The sequence below is a fragment of the Arvicola amphibius genome, chromosome 10 (assembly GCF_903992535.2).
Source record: "Arvicola amphibius chromosome 10, mArvAmp1.2, whole genome shotgun sequence".
Taxonomy (NCBI): domain Eukaryota; kingdom Metazoa; phylum Chordata; class Mammalia; order Rodentia; family Cricetidae; genus Arvicola; species Arvicola amphibius.
In genome coordinates, this window is record NC_052056.1 from 21,161,241 (window position 1) to 21,173,841 (window position 12,601).

The window sequence follows — 12,601 nt, forward strand, 5'->3', positions numbered from 1 at the left end:
CTCACCTCTCCCAGACAGATGCAGGTTAAGATCTCTCCTGGTAAGCGACCACTTCGTGGTGCTACACAGATTACTATATATGGGTTAAAGGAAGATGTGAGAATTAATCAATAAGAGGCTGAAACTAATAGGTCAGGCAGTGTTTAAAAGAATACGGTTTCCGTGTAATTATTTCAGGTGTAAAGCTAGCTGGGTGGTGTGACGCAGCCCCACCACTCCATCTACAGAATATAATCTCTATGTATCTGAAGAACCTGATTAGTCTAAATATAAATATAACAAACATAGATGATTATTGATCTATAATTCTCAATACCTATCTAACTTAAAGACTAAGACAATAAATAACTGTGCAATAAATAAGAACAATGACCTTCAAATGTAAACAATGTATAAGAATCTTGATCACTGCAATATGGTAAATATATATGTCAAACATAAACAATGTTTCAAACAGAGGTAGAAGCATACATGCATACAATATTCAATATAATTTAACTTTGTATCAATATAAAAGAATCGATACCAATATAATTGTCTAAAAACAATAAGTCACAAATACCAATCTATTATCCCATCATCCAGTTATCCCTCTTTTTTCAAGAAGATCCCTGAGACTATAAAATTCCTCCCCCATCCTTCAACCATATACCAATTATAACCAACCCCTAAGTGATGTCCCTAAACCTGAGGGTAAACTTTGCTGGGAGAGGGGACATCGTCCTAAGATGTTCTTCTTAGGGGATCCTGTGAAAGTAAATGATAGTTAATTTCCAAGATTAATATTTGGTCTGGTAAAATTGCAAATAGTCTCTGAGAATTTTGTGGAGGTCTGTCCAGAATCTTGTAAAAGATGTGCACCATTTCAGCTAACAAAGTTGGAACCGTCTTGTGCAGCTGGTACCCAAAACAGGTCTTGTAGTAGCGCTATCAGCATCATGGCGTCATATTAACCAAGTGGAGTTGTTGTGGGGGCCTTTCTTCTTCCTGGAAATTTCAAAGGTTACTGAAGGGTGCCAAGTGTCACGAATTAGGTCAGTATGATAAGTAATCAGGCTAGCTCAAGAGTAACAGGAATACTTTAATGGTTAAAGAGGGGAAACTTACCTTATAAGAATGGGAGTTCCGGGCCTAGAGAGACAGCTCAGAGGTTAAGAACATTACCTGCTCTTCCAAAGGTCCTGAGTTCAATTCCCAGTCAACCACGTGGTGGCTCACAACCATCTGTAACGGGGTCTGGTGCCCTCTTCTGGCTTGCGGTCATACACACAGATAGAATATTGTATACATAATAAATAAATATTTTTTTTTTTTTTTAAAAAGAATGAGAGTTCAGAAATCCAATAGGTTCGGCAGGCACCTGCATCTGTAGGTTTTTCTACCTGGGCTCTAGGTGGCCACACCCTAACTAGATGTGATTGGTTAAAACTATCAGTTGATAGTTTCCCCATCAATCTCCAGTGCCCATGAAAACAGGTTGGAATACCTGTGAGTATCTATAGCACCAGCGTGAAGAGCCAGAGATAAGTGGACCTTTAGAGTTCCCCTTTACTGTTAATTTAGTGAAAATGACAAGCTTGTGGGTTTGTGTGCTATCCCACAATGTCACAAGGCAGTCACATTGAGGGTGGAAAAGAAAGGTTTCTGGTGCTTTGCAATGGTCATCTCATAAACACACACAGGGGTATGTACCAAAACAATTATGTGCCTGCACCATGTGTACATACACACACATGAGTGTAACAATCACTTGTGAGTAGTAACTTTCAGAATAAGGCCTAAGATTGTTAGTGCCCAATTATTCCCATTTAAAGTCTTCTCATTCTCTTTAATACTATCCGTCTAATGAATTGTTTTAACAGGAAAGATTGATCTCATCACTATTTTCTTTGTAACCTGAGTTTTCTGTCTTGATATTTTAGGATATTTAAATTTGCCTTCGAAAGCCAATGGAGGGAACAAAAATCTTGGTGAGTCTGATTGAGTGATTTTTCTCTACATTATGGGGAGTTTGTTGAGTTTGCAAACCATGCCTTACAATTATGTCCTTAGTTAATGAAACAGGCCTTTTGTGTTCTCCCACCAAGTAACTCTCCTCAAGGAAGTGGCACATTTAAATTTGTTTAAATTTCTCTGCATCCTTTGTCTTCATTCTCATCATAATTTTAACACCTCCTCTATTATGTGTTCCTGAGGAAAGAAATTTCCATATCTTACATGATTTTACAATTTGAATGTTTATTACACAATTTTTTCCTTAATTGGAGTTTTAATTGTCTTTTTCTTTAACTGATCCTGTTTTTTATAATTTCTAAAATTTGCCTCAATAGCTTCTTTCTCTTCCTTTTGAAATGACATTGTTTTCTTCCATTCTGAATAAGAATGCTTTAAAAAATTAGCAATTAATTCTATACCTGGTCATAGAGGCTATATTTTTCTGATGACTATTTAGATGTAGGTCTTTCCCCCTTATTTAAATCAAAGTTTTCTTACTAGTTAATTTTCCATTACTCCTTCTAGGATGAGGTAAAGTCTATCAGGGTTTGTAACCAAACAGCTCTTTGGATTATCTGATTATATTTTGCACTTGTCCAAACTTGGTGATAAATGTGGCAGACGTGTATGACTCACACAATTTGTTCAGCACAGCAAGTTCATAGCCACTATGGAACTAAATGTTCCCTCTTATGTCTTCCTTTATCTCTGGCACTTACTGTGTATGCAGCATCAAAGGTCTTCTCATTACATGTCGATTGTTAACCTGGAAAGTTCTGCAAGTGTTATAGCTCCTTGACTGGCTTCTTTCCTCTACATTACTATGACAATAATGCATTTGTACATTCTAAATTAGAATTATTATACTTATTGTATCTTATGTGCAATATTAAAATAATATTTTTGTTCTTTTCTTCCTGCGATCAATTTCTAAATTTTGAATTGCTCAGATGAAGTTTACTAATGCCTTTTATGTCTTTGACAAGTACTAAAAAAATTTACTTCCTAAATAGTATTACGAGATTAATGTTCTAGATGTAGTACAGACTTATGCCCCCATTAAAATATTTTATACCTATGCTTATTCAATAATTCACAATTCTGGAAAGCCATGAAAAGCTAAATATAAAGCAGCCATTATATCACTGCCTCACAATGATTACTGCTATTGAACATTTCAGTTATTGCATTTTCTGCCTTTTTTCGTTCTAGGATGAGCGGATGAGCAAATGAATAGATAGATGATGTACAGATGATTATAGAGAGATAGATGATAATCGTAGATAAATTTTTTATTCTTTGTGCCACTGTGCAAAAGCCTGTGACTGATAACTTTAGAATTAATGCAATTGTTTATTTTATTAATTTAAATCTTATCAAATAACTAATTTTAATGCTAAAAACTCCAAAACAACATTTTATCATTGCATCCCTTCAGCGTTCATTTATATGTGTTTTGTATATATACACACATTCATTTTGTTGGGATGATTTCTCTTATCTTTCTCTGTCCTCTCTTCCTCTCCACTTTCTCTTCTTCTCGGGCTCTTATTATGTCACCACGGCTAACCGTGTCCTGGAGGTACTTCTGCCTCACGTTCCCAAGTGCTGGCATTATTTGCCTTGGAAGGAATTTTTTACTACTTTAAGTTTAGAAGCAAAATGGTACACTTTATTTTTATTTGTGTTAATATTGGTACTGGCGAGCTTAAGTTTTTTTTTTAATTCATAAGTACCCTTTTGTAAAGCTTTTGTGAGGATTCACAATCAGTTTATCTGTCTTCACTGCTGACATTTCCAGTGATCAGTAAAAGGAATGATTTTAGTCTGACACTTTCTATTTTATTTGAAAAGAGTGTTTGTCATTTTTAACCTATCACATTTGGTCATATTTGTTGTTAATTTTATTACTTCTAGCTCAGGGAGGCTTTTTGCTTGATCCAATGTAAGTTTTAGCATTGTAGCTGCTCAGTAGATCACATTAAAGTGCCAATAAAATATAATTCTGTTCACTTGTACAATATTGCACCAATAAAACTGCTATATTAACCTAATACTCATACTGACTTTTCTTTCTTTACAGAGACTAATAGAAAATGTCTTGAATTCTCAAAATTAAATGCAATGTATTCCCTAAAAGATTTGTTTACCCCCAAACTAAAGATAAGTCTGATGATGTATACAAAAAACAATCCAACCTGTGCAGAACCACTGTTTGGAGCTAATAACTCGCTTAATGTCCATTTCACCTTGTCAAAGAAAACGGTCTGGATTATTCATGGATTCAGACCACTGGGATCCACCCCAGTTTGGCTTCCGAAGTTTACTGAGGCATTTTTGAAACAGGAAGATGTGAATCTCATTGTCGTAGACTGGAACCGTGGTGCTACAACTTTCCTCTACAGCAGAGCTGTTAAAAACACCAGGGTGGTGGCTGCGAGTTTGAGTGTGTCCATTCAAAATCTTTTGGTAAGTATGAAAATTTTAAAATATACATGCTATGCAATATATGAGTTGCTATGTGACATCACAAAATTAATACTTTTCCCATAAACATTTGAGACTTTATATTAGACATAGTGATTTTTGTAGCCATATTTTGTCTACTCTAAATAATTTTATATTTTAATTTTACATTTTTAATGTAAAAACCATTTTATTTTAAACAATCAAAATTTAAGGCTCTTTTAAACCTTATCTATCCTGAATTCAGTATAAATTAGTGATCTTATATGGGGAGTAGACATTACTGTAATCTCATTACATTTTTTAGTCATCATTGCTAAGAGCATTATTATTTTGAATTTCCAATTTTAAAAATACTGTGACCCAAGAGAGAAGTGGAGAAAATAATTGACAAGAAGATTGACAGTGTATAAAACTGAATAACTGACTTTTTCCTGAATTATAACTGTCTCTAACTGATAAACAGGGACTTCATAATGTAGAAAGTTCAAGTTAGGAAGAGAATTTACAGAAAGGCCATGGTATTTTGCTTAGAAAGGATTTATAGGAGCTGGGAAGAAAGTAGCCATAGTTTTGTGGTTTGGAGAAATATCTCTTCAGCTTTGCGGACATTGCTTTGAGGAATTTGAAGAACAAAATTGCTTTGTGCTGGCAAAGTCCCTCTCTAGCTCTCCAAGAGCAGTGAAAGTTCAACATCATTTTATGAGCCTTCAGACATCACTGTACAGTGTGGACCATCACCAACTCCTATTAGCTCCCTGGGAGTCTGCTGGAAGATACACACTCTCAGTGAAGTCACAAAGCTAACTACCCAAGGCAGACAGATGTTCACACATCGACTTTAGATTGTTTTTCTGTTCTATGTAACCTGCAATCCTGGAACCCACCTTAAATCCAAACCCTTCATTTTAGCATTTAAAAAGTAAGAGCGGCTTTTATACCTTTACCAGTTCTATTAGGGGTCATTGATATACTCTGAAGGAAAAACAGAAGAAGGCTAGCATATATTTTGTAAACAAACTGATTCAGGCTCGTATCTTATTCCATTTGAGACACTATAAAAAAAAAAAAAACACAGTAAACTGGCTCTGTACGCAAAGCCATACCTGTAGACTAAGAGACCCAAGAGCAAGGGATTGGTGGATGCTGGGCTGGTAAGGCTCAGTTCCTGATTCGTAGTTGGTGTCTTTTCATAGTGCTTTTATGCTGTGGGAGAATCAAATAAGCTTCTTTGGGTATCCTTTATCAGGATATTAGCCTCATTCTTGAGTGTCCAAACTTTGTAATATCACTTTCTCTATTCTCTGCTCCATACACATAACATGAAAGGTTAGGATTTTAGCATATTAATTTTCAGAGGCACAGAAATTCAGACATCGTTGACTTAATGTTGTTTAGTTAGTGTTTGATAGGTGATAGGCAGAGTTTTAAGTAATACAATAGATATGAATAACTCAAATGGCAAACAGGAATATTAAATATAAAACTTATAAAACACATGTTGAGGTATTTAGCACAGAATAAACATTCGGTCATGCCTATTATTTCTATTTGATCATTAAATGCCTTGATAATTAAGTATTAAATATCTCACTATACATGATGGATAATTAAAACTTAAATTCACAGCTGAAGTTGAATGATGTTCCTGGAAGCAAAAAGAGAGAAATCAGACATTTCAGGATGCAAGCTGAACAAAGTTATCATTTTTTCAAAGTTGTAAGCCCCTTACTTATATCCCAGAAATGCATGATGTCAGAATGAACTTCAGAGTGTCAGTATATTAGAAATTATTTGTGATTTGCCAAAATTAAAATCATTGCATTGTATTTTTCAATTGCAGAACCATGGAGCATCTCTTGACAATTTTCATTTTATAGGTATGAGCTTAGGGGCGCATATTAGTGGTTTTGTAGGAAAACTATTTCACGGTCAACTTGGAAGAATCACAGGTAAAACTATCTTTTTTTTCTTTTTGTAAAATTATCATTTAAGCACATTTTCTTCCTAGAGTTTATTCTGTTTAAAACCTGAAGATGCTGCTGTTGGCGGAGGCTGCTTGTTCATTCCTGGCCACCCAGACCTGAAATAATCACACAGAAACTATATTAATTAAAATACTACTTGGCCTATTAGCTCAGGCTTCTTACTAACTAACTCTTAAATCTTCAATTAACCCATTACTGGTAAGGTTGTGGGGCATCTCTCTTCTTTGGCAGCTACATGGCATCTCCTCAACTATGTCTACTCTCTCTCTCTACATCTTTGTTCAGATTTTCTGACTGGCTTTAATCTGTTAAGCCATTGACTGAAAGCAGCTTCTTTATTAACCAATGGCTATGAAACATATTCACAGAACACAGAAGGGAATCCCATATCCACACTGCTACAAAATATATTCAAATATTACTATTTACTGGATTGTTAATTCTTCTTTAGTGATTATGGTAAACATGAAAAGCAAGTATTATGTTTTTATAGCTTTATCTTAATGTCAAAAGCTACATGGGAAATATTAATGCATCAAAAAATCATTTATTTATTAGCTAAAAATAGTAGCTATATAGTTCAATTTATACATGCTGTTGGATTTTAATTCTTTTAAACATTCACTGGAGTACTAGACAAATCAGCAGTTGCTATTCAAATTTGAAACATTCTCCTGTTCACTCAGATTCACACAGTAAATTTAACTGTTGTTAAGGGTAACAATAACATGATGCTTATAGAGATTTCCATCATTTGTCTACATCAGGTTTATTAAGCAATTATCCATATGCGTATCACTGAAATGTTATAATACCAATTATAAATAAAGGATAACATTGTCATAATAAAATTTCATAAAAGAAAGGAGAGATTGAATTACTTATATTGATGCATGTGCTTACTTGCCTATTCTTCTGCCACCACGCTATTGCAAAAGTCTGAAAGATCAAAAATACAGGCTTCTCGCATAAGAAAAATGCAGAGAAAGAGAGGGTTGGGTATTATGTCAATTAGGCTAAATAAAATAGGACAATAGAAGAGCGTGAAGTGAACAATAGTTAAGATAATATTAATTTATATATTAATGTGGGTAAAAGAACAACTTAAGAGCGTCAGGTTTTTTTCCCTTCTGGTCCATGGGTCTGGGAGACTAGATGTCTTTTCCTCCAGTGGATTTTATTCTATTTCCACCCTTTGCTATATATCAGAAAGTCATGATCTGTGAGTTTTAGTTTAGAATTAATCCTATAGAATAATACCCATATTTTATGGAATTTATAACATTTTTACTTAAGAATGTATAGGAAACTCTTAGGAGAGATGACTACTAAGAAAATATCAAATTTATTCCATTCATTAACCTGAATAGTATTGACATCTAAAATGTATTTCAGACCTGTAGGCAGTCACAGGATAAAGCCAGTAAGGCAAATAATTCAAGAGAGGTCTGGATGGTATTCATTAGCTCTTTTTCTCAATTAGGTGGAATATCTGTTACTATTAAATATAAAGTTTCGTAAATTACTCTTAGATAAAAGTGCTAAAAATAACTTAAAAATATTCTGTTGAGACATTTCTCCTGTTTTTAGACTACCTATAAAGGTTGCCAATAAATATTTAAATAATGAAGGCACTTGTCATTTGTCAAGCCAATTTAATATCTTCAGATAGGCTTAGACATGTTTAAACTAAAATTGAAGATATTTGTATTTATAATTGACAATAGAGCAAGTATAAAATATAACAAAGTACTAAAACATTATTAGACAAATACTTCCTATTTTGTATTTCAGGTCTTGACCCAGCTGGACCAAATTTTTCTAGAAAACCATCAGATAGCAGATTAGATTACACTGATGCAAAGTTTGTGGATGTCATCCATACTGATTCCAAAGGTAAAATAATAAGTATCTATTAGTTTTGTGTTTAAAAGCAAAGTGTGGAATATAGATTCCTGATGAAGATGTTGTAAAATAATGAAGCACTGTGGATAAAATGTTTGGGGTTTAATGAGTTTTGGGTTTTGTTGTTGTTTGTCTGTGTTTTTGCAATGGTTTCTGGTATTGTTTGCCTTGTGTTTATATATTATTACTTTTTATTTTTTCTTATTTTCGTTTTTAAAACAACCATTTTTATTTTACATACCAATACCAGTTTCCTCTTCTTCCCTTCCTCTTGCTCTCTCCACCTTTCCCTTCCCCCAAACCTCAGCTCCACTCCTCAGAGAGGTTGAGGCCTCCCAAGGGGGTTAAAAAAGTCTCTCAAATCACTTGAGGCAGGATCGACACCCTCCCCCTTGTATATGAGCTGAGCAAGGTATCCCTCCATGGTTTCCATAAAGCCAGTTTATTACTAGAGATAAATACTGGTTGCATGTCTGGTGGTCCCACAAACTGCCCAAGCCTCACAACTGTCATCCACATTCGAAGGGCCTAGCTAGGTCCTATGCAGGTTTCCCAGCTTTCAGTCCAGAGTTAGTGAACTCCTACTAGCAAGGATCAGTTGTTTCTGCAGGATTTCCCATTATGATCTTGACTCTTTTGCTCATATCGCTCCTCTTTTTTTTTTTTTTTTTTTTTGTGACTGGACTCTAGGAGTTTGGTCCAGTGCTTAGCTGTGGATCTCTGCATCTGCTTCTATCAGTTACCAGGTGATGATTTTATGATGACAATTAAGATAGTCATCTATATTTTGACTGGGAGAGGCAGTTAAAGCACTCCCTCTACTATTGCTTAGAAATTTGACTGGGGTCATCCTGTGGATTCGTGGAAATTTCCCTAGTGCCAGGTTTCTTGCTAATCCCATAATATCTCCCTCTATCCAGATATTTGTTTCCTTTCTCTCCCTCTCTATTTTCTCCCAACTTGACCTCATGCTCTCCTCCCCACTCCCCTTCTCCCTTCTGCAGTCCCCTTCCACCCTTCACAATTCCTTTTCCAAGCTCACAATTTACTAAGGAGATGTAGTCTATTACCCCTCTACAGGGGTATCCATGTATGTCTCTTTTAGGATTCTCCTTATTTCCTGGCTTCTCTGGGGATGTGAACCATAGTCTGGTGTAGAAGGAGGGGCCTCTTGTTGCTTACTGGCTGCTCAGCCCTGAAATAATCACACAGAAACTGTATCAGTTAAATCACTGCTTGGCCCATTAGCTCTAACTTCTTATTGGCTAACTCTTACATATTAATTTAACCCATTTCTATTAATCTGGGTATTGCTATGTGGCTGTGGCTTACTGGCTAATGTTCCGGTAGGGCTACATGGCTTCTGTCTGACTCTGTCTACTTTTTACCAGCATTCAGTTTAGTTTTTCCTGCCTATCTATGTTCTGCCCTGCTATAGGTCCAAAGCAGTTTCTTTATTCATTAATGGTAATCACAGCATACAGAGGGAAGTCCCACATCAGACTGATTATCCTTTGCTTTGTGTCTAATATCCACTTATGAGTGACTACATACCATGTTTGTCTTTCTGGGTCTGAGTTACCTCACTCAAGATATTTTTTTTAGTTCCATCTATTTATTTGCCTGCAAATTTCAAGATGTCATTGTGTTTTTACCACTAAGTAATACTTCACTGTGTAAATATACCACATATATATATGAGGATCTGGCTATTAAATGAGTAATGCTACTATGAACATAGTTGAGCAATTGTCCTTGTGGTATGATTGTGAATCCTTTGGACTGGAAATATGGCTCAACCATAAAAGGGTCGGCTCACAACCAAAAATTATGTGTTTAGGTTTTAAGAATTGTCATGTCATTGTATAAATTGAAATTTCATTTTAAAATAATCATCTTCATTTTATTGGCAGTCACTGACTTGATAATATTTCTTGCCATGGTCTGATGTGGGATTACCCTCTATATGCTGTGAATACCATTGCTTAATGAATAAACCTTTGGCCCTATAGCAAGGGCAAAATAGAGCTAGGAGGGAAAACTAAGCAAATTGGTGCTCCAACATGTGCTGACTACATCCATGTAAAACCTGAAAAATCTTGGAAAGAAATTCTAGACACAAAAGAACAGAATTAAGCATGATTTCTTGGTAGCCAGAATTTTTTTTCCTAGTGGGTTCTGTTTGCAGGCAGAGAATAGGGGCTCTGCGGATTCTTTAAGAGAGGTCTTCCTGACTCAGCGGTAGCAGCAAACACTGTGTGGTTCCTTTAAGAAGGCTTCATGGTTCATGCTAGTTATAGGAACAGCTCTGGCTCTTTCAGGAGGCCAAGCACTTGAGTGGGGTTTTGGGCTCAGGTTCTTGTATGCTATCTCCAGGTTAGGAGGAAAGGAACTGAGAGCATGCATGCTACTCAGTACCCTGGCCTGAGCTTCGGTCTGCTAGGTGTGCACAGGCAGGATAGCATGGAGGATTCCCACAGCCATACACAGAGACATTCCCAGGATGAGAAGTGCACTGCATGGCAGATTTAGCATATACAGAGATAAAAAGGGTTTATATGCTGCATAGTGCTACCCAGAGTTGAGGTGGTGAGTGTGTTTCACACCCAGCAGTCCTGGAGTAGGCGGTAAGGTACCTCTGCCTTACTGAAAGCCTGAGAGAGGCAGAGCCAGCATTCAGGGTCTCTGTGACTAAGATGCTTACCATTTTAAAGCGTTCCTGGTCAAAATGATTATAGATACACAATAAAGACAGATTCAGACAGAAATGAATAGGTCATAGTGTGTTTAAAAATATATGTAAACTTGGGAGAGAGGAGTATAGAGAGTTATAAAAAGAAGTAAATCATTTCAAAAAATAAAACAAAGTCTTTAAAGAGACAGAGTACATACAGTTATAGATTAAAGGAGTAAAGAAAAATAAGCCATGTAAAGATGGAATATACACAGATAGTCTGGATTATGTATATTGTTGTGCTTTCTTTGAATTTTTGACTGTGAATGAGCTGCTAAGCTAAACATATATACATATATATGTGTGAACACACACACACACATATACATATATATTGTAACACCCGATTCTGTGTTACCCCCTCGGTACAGTTCGCGCACCACTGTACCTTACGCGAGTCGGACAAGGGCCTGGAGATTGAAAGAACACACAAAGAGACCTGGGTCATTCGAAAGGAGATCAGCCGAATGCCGTTTATTTAGCCTTGGGGAAAATCTTATATACCCTACTCCTGCCCAAGGAATTCCACCCAGGCAGGTGGGAAATTACCATATCTAACTGCTGCACAAGGACTTCCACCTAGGCAGGTGGGAAATTACCATACCAACAATAGAGTCAACAATGCCCTACAACAAATCACCAGGCGGGGCAGAGGGAGCACAGGAACAAACAGGATGCTTAGTCATCTGACCAGAAACCGTCCTCAAGGTGAGCCCCAGGAACAAGGGCAGACCCGGGCCCTACAATATATTGTATATTGACTTCAAAGTTTGGGTCTAAGGATATGTTGCTTTGGAAAAGAGGTTCTGATTTTGTTTCCACAGAGGATGAGAACCTGTGGATTCCTTCCAGACTAATGTGGTTCAAAGAAACAAGACCCCCTGAAAGGTCTGTGTAAACCTGTAAAATTACTTCACCCAACAAAAAGCAGGAAACAGTTTGAAGAGAACTACACCAAAATTCCCTAAATGTTTATTTATAAACATTTGTTTACATTTATAAAGGGGATATGCTATAAAGATGAACACTTTTCATTAATATGGATCTTGCTCTATTGATAAATTTAAGATCAACTTTGTTATATGTATATTTCTGCTCTTGATTAAAGTATTGTGTTTGTGCAATTCATTTAAAAAAGTAATTTATCGTCAAAAAACAGATTATAGATAGTCATTTATAATAGTCACACTTGTAGTCATGTTAGTTAAATATTTATATATACAGAGATATTTCAGATGGATAAGTATTCTTCAAATCTTTCAAAGATGTGCAGAATATGGCATTTAAAATGTTTTAAGAGCTTAAGACTTTTCATGACAGTGAGACACATCTGCTCCTGGCAGTACCAGTCTACTTCAAGAGGAAACTGGGAATTGAAGAATCTCCTTATAGAGTTTGTTAGTAATTTTAGCAAGAAATTGCTATTGCCTGGACTGCTTAAATGTATTCTGTATGAAATGAACATTCAGAACCCACAGAAAAGTTACTGCTGAACATTCTACAAGATAGGATG

The 12,601-nt window shown here is 35.9% G+C and overlaps 1 protein-coding gene across 1 annotated transcript in view; it reads left to right on the top strand.

Moving 5' to 3' along the window:
• Positions 1-1,930: 1,930 nt before the first annotated feature.
• Lipi (lipase I) overlaps positions 1,931-12,601 on the top strand; it is a 130,679-nt gene continuing 120,008 nt past the window's right edge. Inside the window, exons 1-4 of the mRNA XM_042055801.1 lie at positions 1,931-1,970; positions 4,079-4,464; positions 6,305-6,413; positions 8,244-8,345. Coding sequence (XP_041911735.1) covers positions 4,120-4,464; positions 6,305-6,413; positions 8,244-8,345 — 556 coding nt within the window. The 5' untranslated portion in view covers positions 1,931-1,970; positions 4,079-4,119. The remainder of the gene's footprint in view (positions 1,971-4,078; positions 4,465-6,304; positions 6,414-8,243; positions 8,346-12,601) is intronic.